General features: G+C 37.2%; 2 protein-coding genes across 8 annotated transcripts in view; both read right to left on the bottom strand.

Moving 5' to 3' along the window:
• The window catches only part of DIAPH2 (diaphanous related formin 2), a 961567-nt gene that overhangs the window by 722976 nt on the left and 215238 nt on the right, over window positions 1–23353 (bottom strand). For all 7 annotated transcript variants that reach the window (XM_054508614.2, XM_045880234.3, XM_054508619.2 and 4 more), the window contains one exon: window positions 16452–16591. In XM_054508614.2, the coding sequence (XP_054364589.1) occupies window positions 16452–16591 (140 nt within the window). The remainder of the gene's footprint in view (window positions 1–16451; window positions 16592–23353) is intronic.
• On the bottom strand, window positions 9937–13748 carry RPA4 (replication protein A4). The gene is given in 3 exon segments (XM_064574330.1): window positions 9937–13112; window positions 13115–13447; window positions 13450–13748. Coding segments are annotated over 3 exon segments (780 nt in total). The 5' UTR covers window positions 13595–13748; the 3' UTR covers window positions 9937–12810.

The following is a 23353-nucleotide window of genomic DNA, read 5'->3' as shown; positions in this document are numbered from 1 at the left end:
TTTGGTGACTATTACAGAAGCCCTAGAAAACTAAAATAATAGTATTAAATGATTTCTGTTTAACTTCAAGGATTCTTTTACTAAGTTTTATAAGACACTATGCGTTCAAGGTGACTTATCCTTCTATAGACTATTTTTCTTTGTTTTCCCTGTAATTTCCTTCTTGTTATACAAATTATTCTCATTCTTGGGTGTATTCTTATATTTGGGTTCCTCCTTTTCTGATTTTTTTGTTGTTTCATTGCACTTGTTTCCTTATTTGTTTCTCTCCAGTAGGAAGACTAATTAGTTGTTTGCTGTGTTGGTTACTTCTTGGTTTCTCTGAGAGAGATTCTAAAGTGGGGGGGTGAGATAAAATCTTATGGCTGTTGATAGGCTTAAATCTGGTAGAAATAGAAGATATGATTCATACTATGTAATGGTTATAGGCATTTCTAGGGAATAACAGAAGACTTTTTTATAGAAAATATCTGGAAACTCTGGATTAATAAAGTTAAAGAAGTTACTTTCCTGGAGCAATGTAAAAAGCTTTCCTAAAAACAATGCTAATGTTCACAGTGAGCTCCCAAGAGGGGAAAATAATACAGTGCACTCCCAGAATGAATTTAACCATGTGATATAGACATATCTGCCACCACAACCACTTTTGAAGTTGAGGGATAGGTTGAGGAGAGGATCCCCCCTTATCAGAAAGAAGAAAGATTTTTGGACCAGAGTCAACTAGGAGATAAAAGTCCAAGGAGAGACCAGTATTTAGGGGTGGCTCACCAGACTTTGGTAAGAATTCTTAGAACAGAGGCAGAGCAAGATGGCGAAGGAGTAGGAGACTTGGATTTCGTCTCCTCTCATTCTGAACACCTACAAACTCAACAGGAGACCGAAGAAAAGAATAGCAACAACTCTCTCATCAGAAAAGTGACCACTTTCTGGAAGGTAGGATGTGAGGAGAAGTGAATCCGAGGCGATATTCGGGAGGATAGACGGCGGGGGAGGGCCCTCTGTCGGCTGCTTCTGGCAAATAATAGAACCACAGAGCACAAAATCAAAACTTTTAAAAGTCTGCTCTGCTGAGGAACGTCACTCTGGTGGCTAAGCGGGCGGTGGAAACCTCCGGGACAGTGTGGTCTCAGGACCCTCGGGGTCACAGAAAGACCAGGGGTGCCTGAGTGTGGCCGAGCTCCCAGGTAATGGAGCAGGGAAGCCGGCTGCAGAGGCGGAGCCCAGGCGCGGGCTCTCAGCTCGGGGTTGCCATAAACCGTGATCCGCAGGACAGTCGGGCCCCTGCTCCTCCAGCAGGGACCCAAAACAGGGAGACTCCCCTTCCTGCCCCAGGAGGAGTCGCGCGGGAGTGCACCGCAGGGATCTGCAGGGTTTGGAGACTTCACCGGGGGTCGGGTGCCAGAGATAGAAATGCGCGGTCACAGGCCAGGTGAGCACGGAGTGCGGCCGGAGACCGGGGAGACGGGAGTGACTGACAGCTTTTCTCTGGGGGCGAATTGAGGAGCGGGGACCCGAGTTCTCGGCTCCTCCTGGGCGGAGATTGGGAGGCCGCCATCTTAATTCTCCACCTCCAAAGCTGTACTGAAAGCTTGAAGGGAACAAAAGTTCCGGAGAGCAAACCTGAGCAGATTACTTAGCCCAGACCGGTCAAGAGCGGGGCAATTCCGCCTCCGGCAAAGACATTTGGAAACCACGGCAACAGGCCACTCCCCCAGAAGATCAGCGAGAACAGCTAGCCAAGACCAAGTTTACCGATCAATGAGAACGGCAGAACTCCAGCGCTAGGGGAATACTGCACATAGAATTCATGGCTTTTTTACCATGATTCTTTAGTCTTTCAAAGTTAATTTTTCTTTTTAACTGTCTTTTTTTTCTTTTTGAATTTTTCTTTTTCCCTTTTTCAACCAACATCTTATCAATCCCTTTTTTAAAAAAACATTTTTATTTTTCATTTTTAGAGTCATATTCTATCCCTTCATATAAGTTACCCGTATTTTTGGCATATATATATATAAGTTGTTCTCTCTTTAAAATTTTGAGATAATTTCTTCTAACAGATCAAAATATACCCTAAATCTCTAGTATATGGTTTTTTCTACTCCCCTGCCTGATCACATCCTCTCCCTTTTATTTTCTTTTTTATTTTTTTAAACCCTTTTCTTTGTTTTTTCAAACAACTTCTTATCAATTCCTTTTATAAAATTTTTTATAATTTCCATATTTACATTCATAATCCATCCCTTCATCATATCAACCCTTATTTTTGTACATATATAAGTTTTTCTTTCTTTAAAATTTTGGGAGGCACGTTCTTCTAACAGACCAAAATACACTGAAAATCTAGTGTGTGGCACTGATCTATATACCAGCCTGATCATATTTGATCACATTCTGGTTTTTTTTGTTGTTGTTTTGTTTTGTTTGTTTTTCTTTCTTTTTAACTTTATCTTTTTCTTTTTCTATTTTTTATTTTTCTTTTTTCTCTCTTTCCCTTTCTTTTCCCACTGCTTCAGGTCTTTTCTGATTTGTTTACAGTATATTTTCTGGGGACGTTGTTACTCTGCTAGCATTTTGTTCTCTCATTAATCTATTCTCCTCTGCACAAAATGACAAGACAGAAAAAATCACCTCAACAAAAAGAACAAGAGGTAGTACCAATTGCCAGGAACCTACTCAATACGGACATTAGTACGATGTCAGATCTAGAATTCAGAATCATCACATTAAAGATACTAGCTGGACATGAAAAAAATATGGAAGTTATTAGAGAAACCCTTTCTGGAGAAGCAAAAGAACTAAAATCTAACCAAGTAGAAATCAAAAAGGCTATTAATGAGGTGCAATCAAATATGGGGGCGCTAACTGCTAGGATAAATGAGGCAGAAGAGAGAATCAGTGATATAGAAGACCAAATGATGGAAAATAAAGAAGCTGAGAAAAAGAGAGATAAACAACTACTGGATCACGGGGGCAGAATTCGAGAGATAAGCGATACCATAAGACAAAACAACATTAGAATAATTGGGATCCCAGAAGAAGAAGAAAGAGAGAGAGGGCCAGAAGGTATAATGGAGCAAATTATAGCAGAGAACCTCCCTAATTTGGGGAAGGAAACAGGCATCAAAAACCAGGAAGCACAGAGAACCCCTCTCAAAATCAATAAAAATAGGTCAACACCCCGACATCTAATAGTAAAACTTACGAGTCTCAGAGACAAAGAGAAAATCCTGAAAGCAGCTCGGGAGAAGAGATCTGTAACCTACAATGGTAGAAACATTAGATTGGCAACAGACCTATCCACAGAGACCTGGCAGGCCAGAAAGGACTGGCAGGATCTATTCAGAGCACTAAATGAGAAAAATATGCAGCCAAGAATACTGTATCCAGCTAGGTTGTCATTGAAAATTGAAGGAGAGATAAAAAGCTTGGAGGACAAACAAAAACTAAAGGAATTTGCAAACACAAAACCAGCCCTACAAGAAATCTTGAAAGGGGTCCTCTAAGCAAAGAGAGACCCTAAAAGCAACATAGACCAGAAAGGAACACAGATAATATATGGTAACAGTCACCTTACAGGCAATACAATGGCACTAAATTCCTATCTTTCAATAGTTACCCTGAATGTAAATGGGCTAAATGCCCCAATCAAAAGACAAAGGCTATCAGACTGGACTAAAACACAAGACCCATCGATATGCTGTCTGCAAGAGACTCATTTTAGACCCAAAGACACCCCCAGATTGAAAGTGAGGGGGTGGAAAACCATTTACCATGCTAATGGACACCAAAAGAAAGCTGGGGTGGCAATCCTTATATCAGACAAAGTAGATTTTAAACCAAAGACTGTAATAAGAGATGAGGAAGGACATTATGTCCTAATTAAAGGGTCTATCCAACAAGAAGATCTAACAATTGTAAATATCTATGCCCCTAACATGGGAGCAGCCAATTATATAAGGCAATTAATAACAAAAGCAAAGAAACACATCGACAACAATACAATAATAGTGGGGGACTTTAACATCCCCCTCTCTGAAATGGACAGATCGTCTAAGCTAAAGATCAACAAGGAAATAAAGACTTTAAGTGACACACTGTACCAAATGGACTTCACAGACATATTCAGAACATTCCATCCCAAAGCAACGGAATACACATTCTTCTCTAGTCCCCATGGAACATTCTCCAGAATAGATCACATCCTAGGTCATAAATCAGGTCTCAACCGGTACCAAAAGATTGGGATCATTCCCTGCCTATTTTCAGACCACAATGCTTTGAAACTAGAACTCAATCCCAAGAGGAAAGTCGGAAAGAACTCAAATACATGGAGGCTAAAGAGCATCCTACTGAAGAATGAATGGGTCAACCAGGAAATTAAAGAAGAATTAAAAAAATTCATGGAAACCAATGAAAATGAAAACACAACTATTCAAAATCTTTGGGATGCAGCAATGGCAGTCCTAGGGGGAAAGTATATAGCAATACAAGCCTTTCTCAAGAAACAAGAAAGGTCTCAAGTACACAACCTAACCCTACACCTAAAGGACCTGGAGAAAGAACAGCAAATAAAGCCTAAACCCAGCAAGAGAAGAGAAATAATAAAGATCAGAGCAGAAATCAATGAAATAGAAACTAAAAGAACAGTAGAACAGATCAACGAAACTAGGAGCTGGTTCTTTGAAAGAATTAACAAGATTGATAAACCCCTGGCCAGACTTATCAAAAAGAGAAGAGAAATGACCCAAATCAACAAAATAAGGAATGAAAGAGGAGAGATCACAACCAACACCAAAGAATACAAACAATTATAAGAACATATTATGAGCAACTCTATGCCAGCAAATTAGATAACCTGGAAGAAATGGATGCATTCCTAGAAATGTATCAACTACCACAACTGAACCAGGAAGAAATAGAAAACCTGAACAGACCTATAACCACTAAGGAAAGTGAAGCAGTCATCAAAAATCTCCCAACAAACAAAAGCCCAGGGCCAGATGGCTTCCCAGGGGAATTCTACCAAACATTTCAAGAAGAATTAATACTTATTCTTCTGAAACTGTTCCAAAAAATGGAAATGGAAGGAAAACTTCCAAACTCATTTTATGAGGCCAGCATTACCTTGATCCCAAAACCAGACAAAGACCCCATCCAAAAGGAGAATTACAGACCAATATCCCTGATGAACATGGATGCAAAAATTCTCACCAAAATACTAGCCAATAGGATCCAACAGTACATTAAAAGGATTATTCACCACGACCAAGTAGGATTTATCCCTGGGCTGCAAGGTTGGTTCAACATCCGCAAATCAATCAACGTGATACAATACATTAACAAAAGAAAGAACAAGAATCATAAGATCCTCTCAATAGTTGCAGAAAAAGCTTTTGACAAAATACAGCATCCTTTCTTGATCAAAACTCTTCAGAGTATAGGCATAGAGGGTACATACCTCAATATCATAAAAGCCATCTATGAAAAACCTACAGCAAATATTATTCTCAATGGGGAAAAACTGAGAGCTTTCCCCCTAAGGTCAGGAACGCGGCAGGCATGTCCACTATACCACTGCTATTCAACATAGTATTGGAAGTCCTAGCCACAGCAATCAGACAACAAAAAGAAATCAAAGGCATCCAAATCGGCAAAGAAGAAGTCAAACTCTCACTCTTTGCAGATGATATGATACTTTATGTGGAAAACCCCAAAGACTCCACCCCAAAACTGCTAGAACTCATACAGGAATTCAGTAAAGTGGCAGGATAGAAAATCAATGCACAGAAGTCAGTGGCATTCCTATACACCAACAACAAGACAGAAGAAAGAAATTAAGTAGTTGATCCCATTTACAAGTGCACCCAAAACCATAAGATAGCTAGGAAGAAATCTAACAAAGAGACAAAGGATCTGTACTCAGAAAACTATAAAATACTCATGAAAGAAATGGAGGAAGACACAAAGAAATGGAAAAACGTTCCATGCTCATGGATTGGAAGAACAAATATTGTGAAGATGTCAATGCTACCTAGAGCAATCTACACATTCAATGCAATCCCCATCAAAATACCATCCACTTTTTTCAAAGAAATGGAACAAATAATCCTCAAATTTGTATGGAACCAGAAAAGACCCCGCATAGCCAGAGGAATGTTGAAAAAGAAAAGCAAAACTGGCGGCATCACAATTCCGGACTTTCAGCTCTATTACAAAGCTGTCATCATCAAGACAGTATGGTACTGGCACAAAAACAGACACATAGATCAATGGAATAGAATAGAGAGCCCAAAAATGGACCCTCAACTCTATGGTCAACTCATCTTTGACAAAGCAGGAAAGAATGTCCAATGGAAAAAAGACAGTCTCTTCAACAAATGGTGTTGGGAAAATTGGACAGACACAACCAGAAGAATGAAGGTAGACCCTTTCCTTACACCACACACAAAAATAGACTCCAAATTGTTGAAAGACCTCAATGTGAGAAAGGAGTCCATCAAAATCCTAAAGGAGAACACAGGCAGCAACCTCTTTGACCTCAGCCGAAGCAACTTCTTCCTAGAAACATCGTCAAAGGCAAGGGAAGCAAGGGCAAAAATGAACTATTGGGACTTCATCAAGATAAAAAGCTTTTGCAAAGCAAAGGAAACAGTCAACAAAACCAAAAGACAACCGACAGAATGGGAGAAGATATTTGCAAATGACATATCAGATAAAGGGCTAGTATCCAAAATCTATAAAGAACTCATCAAACTCAACACCCAAAGAACAAAGAATCCAATCAAGAAATGGGCAGAAGACATGAACAGACATTTTTCCAAAGAAGACATCCAAATGGCCAACAGACACATGAAAAAGTGCTCAATATCGCTCGGCATCAGGGAAATCCAAATCAAAACCTCAATGAGATACCACCTCACACCAGTCAGAATGGCTAAAATTAACAAGTCAGGAAACGACAGATGTTGGCGGGGATGTGGAGAAAGGGGAACCCTCCTACACTGTTGGTGGGAATGCAAGCTGGTGCAGCCACTCTGGAAAACAGTATGGAGGTTCCTCAAACAGTTGAAAATAGAGTTACCATAAGACCCAGCAATTGCACTACTGGGTATTTACCCCAAAGATACAAAAGTAGGGATCCGAAAGGGTACGTGCACCCCGATGTTTATAGCAGCAATGTCCACAATAGCCAAACTGTGGAAAGAGCCAAGATGTCCATCAACAGATGAATGGATAAAGAAGAAGTGGTATATATATACAATGGAATATTATGCAGCCATCAAAAGGAATGAGATCTTGCCATTTGCAACGACGTGGATGGAACTGGAGGGTATTATGTTGAGCGAAATAAGTCAAACAGAGAAAGACATGTATCATATGACCTCACTGATATGAGGAATTCTTAATCGCAGGAAACAAACTGAGGGTTGCTGGAGTGGGGGGTGGGGTGGGAGGGATGGGGGGACTGGGTGATAGACACTGGGGAGGGTATGTGCTCTGGTAAGCGTTGTGAATTGTGCAAGACTGTTGAATCTCAGAGCTGTACCTCTGAAACAAATAATGCAATATATGTTAAGAAAAAAAAAAAAAGAAGAAGGTAGTAAGAGGGGAAGAATGAAGGGGGGGGAATCGGAGGGGTAGACGAACCATGAGAGACGATGGACTCTGAAAAACAAACTGAGGGTTCTAGAGGGGAGGGGGGTGGGAGGATGGGTTAGCCTGGTGATGGGTATTGAGGAGGGCACGTTCTGCATGGAGCACTGGGTGTTATGCACAAACAATGAATCATGGAACACTATATCTAAAACTAATGATATAATGTATAGGGATTAACATAAGAATAAAAAAAAATTTAATTGAAAAAAAAAAGAAATACTAAAAAAAAAAAAATTCTTAGAACAGTCAGAGTAAAAGTAAGGATAATGATACTCCTTGTTTCCTTCCCTTCTCTCTAAAACCTACACATATGTATACACAGGAATACCAGAGGCACTTCCTGGAGGCAGTGTGCTACTTTTCCTCTTTTACTCAACTTGTAATGCCACAAGGAATAATGCTAAATGCTGAACATAAAGGATGAATAAAACATAATTCTTGATCTTCTGGAGATCTCCATGCAATAACTTTCCTTCTCACCTTAAAGTTCCTGTACTGGCTGGTACCTGACAAACTCATACCCGCTTCTTAGTTGAGCACTCCCCACAACTACCTTCTGAGATAATAGTCCTAGGAAAGCAAATTTTGGACCATACACCCTGACTCCCTCTCCTTTACCATGTGCAAACTGATGGGAGTAGAGAAGGTAACCTAACCATAGTATGGTCTGGCCTGCATACTGAGGTGGCCTGACAAGAAAAGCTTTGCCTAAGGAGAAACAAATGGGGACCAGAGACTCCCCATTAGGAATATGAACTGGGTAATACAGACATGGCCAGGCAGTTAATATCAGGAAAAGACACAGATTCATGGAGAGCCCATGTTGACAAAACAAATTAAGTTAATGTGCCATGAATTTCTGCTGCTGACTTGAGATAGATGACAAAAATAACCAGGTTCTAGGACTACTGTGGGATGTCAAGTGACCTTCCATATCAGCCTGCATGACACACAGCTACACTGCTGTCCCTAGAATTCCTGTGAGATTTCTAGCTCCCTTACAGCAACATGTAACTTGTTCTCCCTGCTTCATCCAGAGATAGCCTTTAAAAACACAAGTCAGGTTATACCATTACTTTCTTCAAAACCCTCTAGCATCTTCCCAGCTCACTCAGAGTAAAAGCCAAAGTCCTCCAAATGATTCACAAGACTTCATTCTCTGCCTCTAGCAACACTGGCCTGTGTCCTTTCAATTAGTATTTCTGTATCCTTTGGGTAAATACCTGGTAGGGCAATTGCGGATCATAGGGTAGTTCTATTTTTAACTTTTTGAGCAACCTCCATACTGTTTGCCACAGTGGCTGTACAAGTTTGCAATTCCCACCAACAATGTAAGAGGGTTCCCTTTCTCTGCATCTTCACCAATGCCTTTTGTTTTCTATGTTGTTATTCAGCCATTCTGACAGGTATGAGGTGATATCTCATTATAGTTTTGATTTCTATTTCCCTGATGATCAGTGATGTTGAGCATCTTTTCATGTGTCTGTCCTCCATTTCTATGCCTACTTTGGAAAAATGTCTATTCATGTCTTCCACTGATTTTTTAACTGGATTCTTTGGTTATCAGATGTTGAGTTTGAAAAATTCATTATAGATTTTGAATACTAACCCTTTATCAGATACATCATTTGCAAATACCTTCTCCCACCACATAGGTTGCTTTTTAGTTTTGCTGTTTCCTCTGATGAGCAAAAGTTTTTTATTTTGATGAAGTCCCAATAGTTCATTTTTGCTTTTGTTTCCCTTACCTCAGGAGACATATCTAGTAAGAAGTAGCTATGGCTGATGTCAAAGAGGTTATTGCCTGTGTTGTCCTTTAGGATTTTAATGGTTTCCTGCCTCACATTTAGGTCTTTAATCCGTTTTGAATTTATTTTTCTGTATGGTATAAGAAAGTGGTCCAGTTTCATTCTACTGCATGTTGCTGTCCAGTTTTCCCAACACCATTTGTTGAAGAGACAGTCTTTTTCCCAATGGATATTCTTTCCTGCTTTGTTGAAGATTAATTGACCATCTAATGGTGGGTTAATTTCTGGGTTTTCTATTCTGTTCTATTGATCTATGTGTCTGTTTTTGTGCCAGTACCATACTGTCTTGAGGTGGTAACCTTTTTTGATTCATCATATAGTAAGAAAACAGAAACTGAAAAAAATACAAGAATTTATATTTCTCAAATTATACTCAAAATACAAATCTAAATTTAGTAGGTAAAATAAAATTATTAACAATTATGACAACAGCAATAATATTACCTTTGATTTGAAAACATTTTCAAATTTATTCAATTAAATTAGAATCAATTTCAATATAAATGCATACATTTCATATGCCTAAAGCCATAGAATAACAACCCTAAGTGGATTATAATTGTCAATTATATTCTTCAGTTTCCTCAGGCTTAAATATCTCTGCCCAAAATAGCAGACAATATTTCCCCAGGATTGGTATCTTATCCTCAGAAGTTTGGTTCACATACAAGGCAGGACTGGATAGGAAAGGGAACACTGGCCAAGTCATTTACCTTCTGAACAAAACTAAAAAGGAAGTATGCAGTGGAAGGAAGAAGTATGTTGGAAGGTTTAAAATGGATTTTAAAAATCTACCAATAAATAAATAAATAAAAATAAAAATCTGCTACCCAAATGCATGTATAAGATAATCCAACTGAAAAATATTAGATTTCCTTTCACATTATAGGTAGACTTCCCTACTATTCTTTCACTGCAGTCTCTTACCTGCAGTAGAATCCCACTAAAGCACATAATTTCACTCAGAAGAATAAGGAGGGCAGCAGGGCAATTAACAAAGCTAGAAAGAACCCCAAGGAACACAGAGAGAGGACAGTTACCCAAAAGGATGGGAGAGGGAGACAGGCTGGTTCTCCCTTAAATTTGGTGTACATATCACAACATATTAGTTAAAGGCAGCCTGAAAGGCCTTTTCTGGTTGCCGTTTTCCTAATTCTGAAGGAATATTCCTAGAGAGGAAAAAGTGGCTACCCATCCAATGGCCACTTGAACCAACTCAGACAATTTGGAGAGTGATCTACAAAGTCATAAAAAAATCGAACTGTGAAGGGTGCCTGGGTGGCTTAGCTGGTTAAGCGTCTGCCTTCAGCTCAGGTCATGATCCCAGGGTCCTGGGATTGAACCCCACATTGGGCTCCTTGCTCAGTGGTCTCTGTTTCTCCCTCTCCCTTGACCCCTCTGCCTGCTCACTCTCTCCCTCTCCAATAAATAAATAAAATAAAAATTCGAATTCTGATTTCAGGGTTCCTGCAATTGTGTAAGTGATATCACAAATACACACACACAGAGACACACAGATACACACACACACACACACACACACACCTCCTAGACTATACCATTCCACACTGAAATGCTAAGGAACAAATACAACCATCATTGCCTCTCCTCCAGTGTGATTTTCCTCAGGGCAGGCAAACTTTCAAAACTGGTTCAGAATTCCTTATGTTTATAAAGACTAGAATTTGCAGAGACATCTGATGATTTCAATAACAAACAGGTATATTAACTATTTGTAGTTTTCAAAAAAGTGTCATTTATGAATTCTGGGCTTCTGAGGGGAGGAAAAGTTAAGTTTATGGCTCAGAAAGCTTAAACAAGTATTGGTGGCAAGTATTCATAAGGGTTGGCAAAGACAGGCCAAATTCTGATAGTTTTCCTGACAGTATGGATTACTGTGAATGCTGTATTTAAGGGATTTTCAATGTTTTACACTTCATTTCTGTGATTAAGTTAAAACAAGTGATGCTTTTCTTTTCTACCCGTCCAAATGAATACATATATATACATACTTTTTCTTTTCTTTCTCCTAATGTAACAAAACTAGTAACTAGAAAGATATCATCTTTATGTATATAACTGAGGGCTTACTTTATTCAATTATTTAAAAGTATCACATAATTAATTTAATACAAACTAAAATGTATTATTACAACAAAGATATGTTATTATATTGAGTAGAAAAATTTATTCTAGATAATTAAACTTATTAATCTTTAAAAACAAAACAAGAGGCTTTTCAAGTAAAATTAGGACAAAAATCACATAGGAGAGTCAAGATTTTTGAAAAAGTATTTTAATAAAATGTTCAAATAAAATTTCAGTTATTTAACTAAGCTTAATATTCATATAATTAATTTTTGTTTGCTTAACCTGTAAGAATAAACCTTTGTTATACATAAAACTGAGGATTTAGTACTATACAGAATCCATCAGAACATCAAACTCACAGAAAATCTGGTTTCCATGTACCATGCAACTACAATGGACTGTAATTTAATCCAAATATCACCACATTATATTTGAAATAATCATTAAACCTAATCACATTTTAAGAAAAAATTTTTCAAACATACTATAATTTTATTTTTTAAACAGTATACTTAAACATAGTTTAATCTATGTTTACTGTTATTTAGTCATAATATTATTTTTTAACATAAACTTACGTTAATAAGAGCTGGCATTTAAAGGTAGTATAATCGTATTTTTTTAAAAAACATAAACCTGTGGTAATAAGAGCTGTTAAACATACTATAATTTTATTTTTTAAAAATAAATCTATGGTAATAAAAGCAAATCACTCAATAAATATTGAACTGAGCACTTCATAAATTGCTCTCTTTAGCACATTCAAATTAACCAATTACTACATTTAGCAAGAGATAATAGGATTATAAGCTAAATCCAAACACAGAAAATAAGTCTAACGTAAAAACAATAGAATTTTTGTTTTTCTCTCTTAACTGGTTCCTTGACTTATTCTATATTCTCCTAATATATGGATATTTCAGAAAAAGAAGCTCCCACACAACAAATAACAATTTTCCATTTTTTTTCTGTACCTTTTCTCTCCCAAATTCATTCATCCAGGACTGTTTTCATTTGCTTGCTGGCAAATCCTACAAAAAGTCCAGTCAATTTCTCCATCACCATCTCCTTCTGAGCTTCAAATACAGTTAGAAAAACAGAGAAGTTCAAAGCATTTGGAAAAGCAGTGAGGGTCCAAAGTATGCCAGCTGAGATATTTTGTTGAAAAAAAATCTACTTCCTAAAAGTCAACAGGTTAAACTCACTCATAGATGGAGGCAAGGATCTTTGGAAAATGAAAAATCTTTTCATTGCTTCAATCAGCAGATTTAAAATGCTCTTCATCCACAGCGGGGTAAAAGTAGCCCTCAATGGTCAGATATTCAAGGGCTTGCTTGATGGCCCCGTCGCTCAGGCTGTGAAGCTGGGTCTGGAGCTCATGCACACTTTCGCCTTCCTGTTGAGGACACTGACGGATCAAATGCTGAACTTCCTTGTGGATGAAGTCAAGGTGGTAGTAATCGCCATACTTTCAGACCTCTTCTATTTTTGATGGGACAACAGCTGCACTGGGCCCAGAGGCCACTTGGTGGGCTTTATCCAACATCATATGTGCACTGTTTCCAGAATATGTGTGGTGAACTCATTCATGTCCTCCAGGACACGGATATTCAAGACTTCAAGGCCCTTTACTTCCTTAAAACATTTGAGGATACCAATCACTTTGACATATACTCCCACTGGAAGAAGCGACATCCTCTGTTTTGCTTTATTCCTTCTGAGCCACTGGCGGACCTCAATAGGCTTGGTGGTCCTATCATCAATTCCGTAAAGAATGTAGCTGGAAGCCCACTCTGCCTTTCTGGTTATCCCCACAAGAGAGACCTGGAAAACTTCAATTCCCCTAATCTTGAAGACATTGTCAACCAGGGCGGAGATGAGCAGCTGTTTACACAAGGTATAATATCCTGGATTCGAACCCTGGATCTTGGGGCCTTAGTAGCAGGAGCTGCACCACCCTGAAATGGTTGGTCATTGCTTCCAATGGCTCCACCCACAGCAGAAACGCTGCCATAGCTCACAAAACCATTCTTACTCATCCTTAAGGAGAGCTCAGAGAGATTAGGAGGTAGGTTTTCCCTCTAGTCAGTGAGTTCCTCAGGTGGGCTCTGACCTCTACAGAGGGCTACCACCAGAAGCTTCCATGTGTGGTGATGCAAGCAGCCTCCCGTGACCTGTGGAGCCAATCAGCTACCAGAACGCTGCTGCCTCCAGCCAATCAGGACCTACCAGTTTCTCACCTGGTCCCATAATTCTTTGGAGTTGTCTGGTAGTTGCTGGGCTGTATTTTAAAGGCCCGGCATGTAATTTCAAGCCTTTCTTGCCATCTTTATAAAAATACATTTTTACTAGCTACCCCTTCCCTTCATTCCAAAATGCCAGAATTTTTTCTATACTCACTTCTTAAATATTTTCATTTATTCACCCATATATCAACCACTCAACAGAAATATTCAGAGCACATAAGTCCACTATGTAAAGAGCTGTAGGTTTACATGGGGAGGAGCACAAAAATGGTTACGGTTCTCAACTCACATCCTTGTTCAAATCATAAAAACCAGAAGCATTCAAGAAGTAATTACAAGATAGTCATCTTTGAATGATCATCATATTCAAAAGTAAGTCACATCTTACTACTGCCTTTCTAAGTTTTTTTAACTATAGAATTATAATTTTTCAGTTATTATGACAAATGTACTATGTAAAAATAAATAGTATGATATATTTCAATTTCTACATCAATTCAAATGAGCTCTACATCAATTCAAATGAGCTCTACATTATTTTCAAGGCTCTATCAATAGGTCAGAGAAATACAAACTGTGGGCTCCATTATATATTAGGAAAAAGATGAATAAAACCAAAATACCATTCCTGTATACTTCTATGCAGTAATTTGTGAACTTAAGATTACAGCAATTTAAATAAGTATCACCCAGAATATTTTCATATTACATTGAAAACCTATTTTTCCTCATAAAACATTTCATTTTGGTTATAATTAACCTAAAAAGTTTTTTTATGATAATAAAGAACATCAGTTATTGGAATCCACCACTGGCAAGGAACTTCTTTAAAAATCCTCTGTAGTTAGAAAATAGCCTAGGGGCGCCTGGGTGGCTCAGTCGGTTAAGCGTCTGCCTTCAGCTCAGGTCAAGATCTCCGGGTCCTGGGATCAAGCCCTACATTGGGCTTCCTGCTCAGCAGGGAGTCTGCTTCTCTCTCTCTCTCCCTCTACCCCTCCCCACCACTTGTTTCTCTCTCTCAAATAAATAAATAAATCCAAATGGCCAACAGACACATGAAAAAGTGCTCAATATCGCTCGGCATCAGGGAAATCCAAATCAAAACCTCAATGAGATACCACCTCGCACCAGTCAGAATGGCTAAAATTAACAAGTCAGGAAATGACAGACGTTGGCGGGGATGCGGAGAAAGGGGAACCCTCTTACACTGTTGGTGGGAATGCAAGCTGGTGCAGCCACTCTGGAAAACAGTATGGAGGTTCCTCAAGAAGTTGAAAATAGAGCTACACTACGACCCAGCAATTGCACTACTGGGTATTTACCCCAAAGATACAAATGTAGGGATCCGAAAGGGTACGTGCACCCCGATGTTTATAGCAGCAATGTCCAAAATAGCCAAACTGTGGAAAGAGCCAAGATGTCCATCGACAGATGAATGGATAAAGAAGATGTGGTGTATATATATGCAATGGAATATTATGCAGCCATCAAAAGGAGTGAGATCTTGCCATTTGCAATGACATGGATGGAACTGGAGGGTATTATGCTGAGCGAAATAAGTCAGAGAAAGACATGTATCATATGACCTCACTGATAGGAGGAATTCTTAATCGCAGGAAACAAACTGAGGGTTGCTGGAGTGGGGGGTGGGGTAGGAGGGATGGGCTGACTGGGTGATGGACACTGGGGAGGGTATGTGCTCTGGTAAGCGCTGTGAATTGTGCAAGACTGTTGAATCTCAGATCTGTACCTCTGAAACAAATAATGCAATATATGTTAAGGAAAAATAAAATTAGAAGAAGAAGAATGTAGCAGGAGGGGAAGAATGAAGGGGGGGAAATCGGAGGGGTAGACGAACCATGAGAGATGATGGACTCTGAAAAACAAACTGAGGGTTCTAGAGGGGAGGGGGGTGGGAGGATGGGTTAGCCTGGTGATGGGTATTGAGGAGGGCATGTTCTGCATGGAGCACTGGGTGTTATGCACAAACAATGAATCATGGAACACTACATCTAAAACTAATGATGTAATGTATGGGGATTAACATAACAATAAAAAATTTTTTTAAAAAAAGAGAGAGAAAGAAAGTAGCCTAAATGTGTAGAGCTTTGAGTTTATTAATACTTTCTCTCATTCCTTTTACTGGAGTTTATTAATACTTTCTCTCATTCCTTTTACTGGTTAAAATAATTTAATTTTTGCTATCCCAAATTACAAAAATATGTGAACAGTATATCTAAAACTTATAGAATATAAAACTGTATTTATTTCTCAAGCAAAAATGAATAATATCAGAGCCAATATACTTAATTTGTTTTACAAATAAATATATAATAATTGTTATCTGTGCAAACAAACTGCCAAGTAAATGTGGATATTTAACTTCTGGATCCATGTATTATATAATAAAAGAGGAATTAAACATCCAAGTAATATCTGTATTCTTAACATTACACATTATTCAGAGATCAGATTAACTCTATTTTTTAAATGTTTACAACCTCATAGTCAGACATTGCTGTTTTATTAGCTAATATCAGACTGCTGTTCAGAAAATCTTGAGGTTAAAATGACGTAACTGATTGTATTCTTAACAACTACATTCAGTACAAATTGCAAGAATCATACCAAAATAATAAGAACCACCTACCTGACAGGATTGCTGGTTAAAGAAACCCTCAGAGATTCAAGGCAGTTAAGAAGTTTCTCATCTGAAATACCAGATCGTAATTCATGAACATATTCTTGTGAAGATAAGGTGCATTCATGTTTGCTGTTTTTCAGCCCTCCCTATAAAAAAAATATCATTTTAGACAAACAACAGGTTTTAAAATAACATTTAAAATAAATAATGCATAGAATATGTAAATATTTTACTGCAGAAAAATGTTTGCAGAGTGCTATGCACTTAAAAATTCTTGTTCATAGAACTGACATGGTAAAATCATGTTATATATATCTCAGCACTCCCCTCATCCTCATTTAAAAGAAAATGACACTGCCAGAATAGACTATGGACTTGAGATTAAGTGTCACTGACAGGGATGTTTAAATTTACAATCCAGGCACTAGCATTAACATTAGCTGGCCCTCCTAAACCCACAGGATGAACATTTATAAATCATCTTATTAATTTTCCTAGTTAATATGTTTATGTTCTATACCACAAAATACAGTGAACAAAATTTAATATAAAACATTATAGATAACCCAAAACTGTTGAAATATATCAGAGAATTAGCCTACCTCAAAAAATTAGTGAAAACAGTTATTAAAATGTAAAACAATACAGTCTCCACTTAGTATGTTAATCAAATTAGTCTAAAGTATTCATTAATTCCCAACTATTCCTTCCCATGTTACTCCCATGTTGTAGATTAATCTTAAAAAGTCATTAAATGCATTTATCTGATAATGACTAATTTTTAGCTTATTTTCCAATATACATGGGGTTATTTCTAAAACTCATTATCTCATCACAGCTCCTTAGCTTCATCACCTTGCCATAACTATGTAAGTAATTTGGGGAAAAGACTGAGAGGAAAACATCATCAATACATTCATTGTACTAGTAACTCAGTTTCACAGATATACAAATGGGACAGTTATGATTATGTATATTACAAACATATTCCTCAGAATTAAAATTCTAGTTTAAGTTGCATTTTCCAAGTTCATACTAATCACACTCAGTTTCTCTAAGTACCTAAGCTAGAATAAAGAAAGCATTTTTTTTTCAATTTGGTAGAAGACACATCATTAGAGGATACAGAATTAAAAAAAAAACAAACCCAATGTGTTAATAATGAGAAATGGATTACATAGGGTTTCATGGTGTTTGCCTTTTATCGAGAATGCCTCCTCAATATAAAAATTGACAATCATTCTTAATGTCTGAAATTTTTTTAATTCCATTGAATAGTGTTTGAAGTCTGATGAAGTCTTTTTTTTAGATTTTATTTATTTATTTGAGACAGACAGACAGACAGCATGAGCAGGCGGAAGGGCAGAGGAGAAGTAGACTGACCATTGAGCAGGGAGTCAGACATGAGGCTCGATCCCAGGATCCTGGGATCATGACCAGAGCCAAAGGCAGACACATAACCAACTGAGCCACCCAAGCACCCCTGAAGTCTAATAAAGTCTTATGTAGGGGACTTGTATTCCCTTATAGTGCTGCAGCACTATCACTATTATAACACTTAAGACACTGGGGCAAAGGTCATTATTTGTGTCTATCACTCTTCTAGACTCAGAACTCTATGCTAAGTATCCAACACAGTGATTCAATTCAGTGAGCCTCAAAATTAAGTGTGCTATTATTGAATCTGACCATAATAATTACAGAACAAGGAATACAACTTCACAGTTTTAGATCCCATATTTTGTGTAATGCACACTAACTTGATTTTTTTTTATTTGTTAGGATATACAGATGTTCAAGACTTCTACTGAATAAATCACGACATAGATGGCAAAGTAAAAACATCACCATGAAATCTTTTCCACATTTCTATAACTTATTTACCCAACTCTTAAGGCTGTAGATCCACAAAGAATGACAGCAAGTAAACATATATAGTATAAAATGTTGCAAGTCTGTAGTCACAGACCACTTTCATTTGACCCTCAAACTCATCTTCTTAATTAATGGATAACAAGGCCCTACCAATCCTTCCCTGGAGGCTTGTACATGAGTTTATTACTATAGAATGACCTTTCTATTTGCTGCTTTCTCTGCCTGGAGGATTCTTAATCCTGATATCTCCATCCCTGACTCATCATCTAAGTCTCAGCCCAATAGTCCTCTCCCCACCACATTCATCATCACATCATTTTAAATCTCATTTATAGTATTGGCTCAATGTAACCTTATATTGTTTAGTACTTGTTTACTGTGTCTTCCTCATTAAAACATAAGCTCTATGAGGCAGAAATCCCGCCAACCTTGTTCACCACTATATCTCCAGATCTTAACACAATGCTTGGGACACAGTAAGTACTCAAAACATATTTCTTTTTTTTCTTTTTTTAAGTAGGCTCCGTGCTGGGCACTTTAGCATGGGGCTTAAACTCACAACCCTGAGATCAAGACCTCAGCTTAACCATCCGAGACATCCAGATGCCCCTGAAAACATCTTTCTTTAAGATGCCCCTCAAAACATCTTTCTTTAATGAATGGATGGAGAGATGAATGAATGGTTAATAAACAAACGGGTGAATATCTGATGAGTTTAAACATGCTGGAGCTTCAAAACTCAGTTTAGTTTTGCTTCACAATATTACAGTTCTGAGATGTTCCATTACCATATATTCAGAAATGCTAGTGTAGAATAGTTAAATTGAGACCGCGTACAGCATCTTAGGAACAGCTCAAACTGTCACTGGGTTTGAACTGTGCCACCTTCACTTATCATCTAGGTAATCTTTGATCAGACTATTCAACAAATCTCTATAATCCTGTTTACTCATTCATGATATAGGATAACAGACACTGACCCCTTATGTTTATTATAAGGATTAAGTGAGACAATGCATACATATAAAGTGGTCAAAACAGGCATTTCGTTTGTGTTGTCTCATAGACAAAGTAAGCTGCTCAGAAATGTTTGTTCCCTTCTACTGTATGGTCATGGCTGAGATATTTATTCCTCATGGAAAAACTGGGCCAGCCCAATACCCTGGGACTCCCTCCTCCCCCAACTCTTAGAAACAGGTATAAATTATATAATTTAGGATACTTTGTGGTTATAAGTACTGGAAGCAATCTAGTAGAGCAATACAAAAAATACATAACCTTATAAAACAAATACCTTTTATCAAGCTTTCACAGGTTTTAACATAATTCATATTTGAAGATTAAGAAAACATAATAGCCTATAAAAGACAAGCTGACCCTTAAATATCACCTGATCTAATAGCATCATTACAGAAATGGAGAATCATGGTAACTGTCCATGGTCACCTAATTAGTGAGGTTACAAGAAAAAAACACTAATATTCTGGTCCTCAGGTTACTTCTTTTCCCACCATATGTCACTTTCTCCCAATGTTGAATAAAAAATTAAAGAACCAGATATTTAATTATGAAATCTCTATTACAAATGCCAAAGTATCTTCAGCACAATCAATATAGTGCAATATGATGTTAAAGAAATCATGTAAAAACAAAACAGTGCAATAGATTAAACTAATTCTCACTATATTTAATAGGGCTGTAATATAAGAATGACTTATTATTAGCATGCTATCCTGATACTGAACAAAAGAAACAACTAGATAATGGAGAGAGAATAATGGAAATTTTAATTAGCTGCTCTGTATGAGATTAATGAAAATTACCACTGTGCCCATTTGATCTTTAAAAAAATAATGCAAAGGTAGCAATTAGCATACATCATGCCATTCCAAAGCTAGGTTAACAAAAAGCTTTCCAAATTTGAAGCCATTCCTTAATTTGAAAATCATTAGGATAGAAATAAGTGTCACTCTGACTGTGCTTATATTACTCTAAGACACTACACAAAAAAACAAAAGATACCTTGGGCCAGTTTAATAATTAAATTCCCTTAACTCTGATATGAAATGTTAGTATCAAAATCAATGATATTCTAAAAAGAACACTTCAGGTTTGCACTGGAGATTCTACTTCTGATATTACAAAATATTTTTATTTATTTTTATTTTAATTCCAATTAGAAAACATTAGTGTTGTATTACTTTCAGATGTAGAACATGGTAATTCAACATTTCAATACAATACCAGGTGCTCAAAACAGTGCACTCCTTAATCCCCACCACCTAAGTAATCCATCCGCCCCACCTCCTTCCCCTCTGGTAACCATCCTCTCTTCTCTATAATTAAAAGTCCATTTCTTGATTTGTGTGTGAGTGTGTCTCTCTCTAATTTTTTCCCTATTACTTGTGTGTTTTGTTTCTTAAATTCCACAAGTGAAATTATGTGGTATTTGTCCTTCTCTGATGGACTTCTTTCACTAACCATAATACTATCTAGCTCCATCCATGTCACTGCAAATGGTAAGATTTCATTCTTTTTTATGGCTAATTTTTCACTGTATATATATATATATACTATATCTTTAACCATTCCTCAGTCGATGGACACTTGGGCTATTTTCATAATTTGGCTATTGTAGAAAATGCTACTATAAACACAGAGGTGCATATATACATTTGAATTAGTATTTTTGAATTCTTTCAGTAATTATCTAGTAGTGCAATTGCTGAATCATAGCATAGTTCTATTTTTAAATTTCGGAAAAAATTCCATGCTGTTTTCCACAGTGGCTACACCAGTCTGCATTCCCACCAACAGTGTAAGAGGGTTCCCCTTTCTCCACATCCTCAAAATAGCTGTTGTCTCTTGTGATGTTGATTTTAGCCATCCACAGAGGCATAAAATGATATCTTATTGTAGTCCTGATTTGCATGTCCCTGATGATCAGAGATGTTGAGCATCTTTTCATAGGCCTCTTGGCCATCTGTATGTCTTCCTAAAAATGTCTACTCATGTCTTCTAAGATTTTTTAACTGGATTATTTGTTTTTTGAGTGTTGAGCTTTTTAAGTTCTTTATTTGGATACTAACCCCTTATCAGCTATGTCATATTTGAATACTAACCCCTTATCAGATATGTCATTTCTAAATACCTTCTCACATTCAATAGGTTGCATTTTATTCTTTTTATTATTTCTTTTGCTTTGCAGAAGCTTTTTATTTTGATGCAGTCCCAAAAGTTTATTTTTGCTTTTCTTTCCCTTGCCACAGGAGATAGATCTAGAAAGAAGTTTCTACAGCCAATGTCAAAGAGGTTACTGCCTGTCTTCTCTTCTAGGATTTTGATGGTTTCAGGTCTCACAATTACGGCTTTAATCCATTTTGAATTTGTGTTTGTATATGGTGTAAGAAAGTCGTCCAGTTTCATTCTTTTGCAAGTTGTTGTCCAGTTTCCTAAACACCATTTCTTGAAGACACTGTCTTACTCTGTTTAAACAGTCTTTCTTGCTTGCTCCAAAATTAATTGTCCATATAGTTGTGGGTTCATTTCTGAGTTCTCTGTTCTGTTTCATTGATGTGTCCATTTTTATGACAATACCATACTATTTTGATCACTACAATTTTGTAATACAATTTAAAGTGTGGAACTGTGATGCCTTCACAACTTTTCTTTCTCAAGGTTGCTTTAACTATGCAGGGTCTTTTGTGGTTCCATGCAAATTTTAGAATTCTTTGTTCTAGCTCTATGAAAAATGCTGTTGCTATTTTGACTGGGATTGCAGTAAATATGTACATTCTTTTGGGTAATAGACATTTTAACTGTCCCTCCATTTCTTTGTGTCATCGACAATTTCTTTGGTAGTAGTGTTTTTTTTTTTTTTTTTTTTTAGAGCAAGCAGCAGTGGAGGGGCAGAAGGAGGGAGAGAAGCTTAAGCAGGCTCCATGCCCAGAACAGAGCCTAATGTAGGACTTGATCTCATGACCCTAAGATCATGACCTGATCTGAAATCAAGAGTACAATGTTTAATCGACTGAACCACCAAGGCACCCCTCATCTTCAATTTCTTTCATCAGTGTTTTATACTTTTCAGAATACAGGTCATTCAGCTTTTTGGCTAGGTTTATTACTAGGTTATGTTTTTGGTGCAACTGTAAATGAAATTGATTCCTTATTTTCTCTTTCTACTGATTCATTATTGGAATACGGTAATGCCACAGATTTCTGTATGTTAATTTTGTATCCAGTGATTTAATTGAATTATTGTATCAGATCCAGCAGTTATTTGGTGATATCTTTACGTTTTTCTATAAAGAGTATCACGTCATCTACAAATAGTTAAAGTTTTACTTCTTCCTTGATGATTCAAATGCCTTTATTTCTTTTTCTTGCCTGACTGCTGAGGCTAGAACTTCCAGTACTATGTTAAATAACAGTGGTGAGAATGGACATCCCATCTTGTTCCGGACCACAGAGGAAAACTCTCACTTTTTCCCCAGTGAGGATGATATTAGCTGTGGGTTTTTCATATATGGCCTTTATTATGTTGAGGTATGTGCCCTCTAAACCTCCTTTGTTGAGAGTTTTTATCATAATGTTGTATTTTGTCAAATCCTTTTTCTGCATCTACTGAAGTGATCATATTATCTTTATCCTTTCTTTTATTAATGTGGCATTACACGCTGATTGATTTGCAAAGACTGAACCACACTTAAAACACAAGACTAAATCCAAGTTGATCACAGTGAATGATTTTGTAATGTACTGTTGAATTCAGTTTGCTAAAATTTCACTGAGAATTTTTTCATCTGTGTTCATCAGGATATTGGCCTGTAGTTCTTTTTAGTGAAGTCTCCACCAGCTAGTAGTATTAGGGTAATGCTAGCCACTTAGAATGAATTTGGAAGTTTTCCTTCCATTTCTATTTTTTTGAATAGTCTGAAAAGAATAGGTACTAACTCTTCTTTAAATGTTGAGTATAATTCAGCTGTGAAGCCATCTGGCTCTGGACTTTTATTTTTTGGAAAATTTTTGAT

The sequence above is a fragment of the Mirounga angustirostris genome, unplaced genomic scaffold (assembly GCF_029215605.1).
Source record: "Mirounga angustirostris isolate CCGP_5_RB_7025 unplaced genomic scaffold, mMirAng1.0.hap1 SCAF_11, whole genome shotgun sequence".
NCBI lineage: Eukaryota > Metazoa > Chordata > Mammalia > Carnivora > Phocidae > Mirounga > Mirounga angustirostris.
The sequence above is the reverse complement of the archived record's forward strand: the minus strand, read 5'-3'. Positions and strand labels throughout refer to the sequence as shown.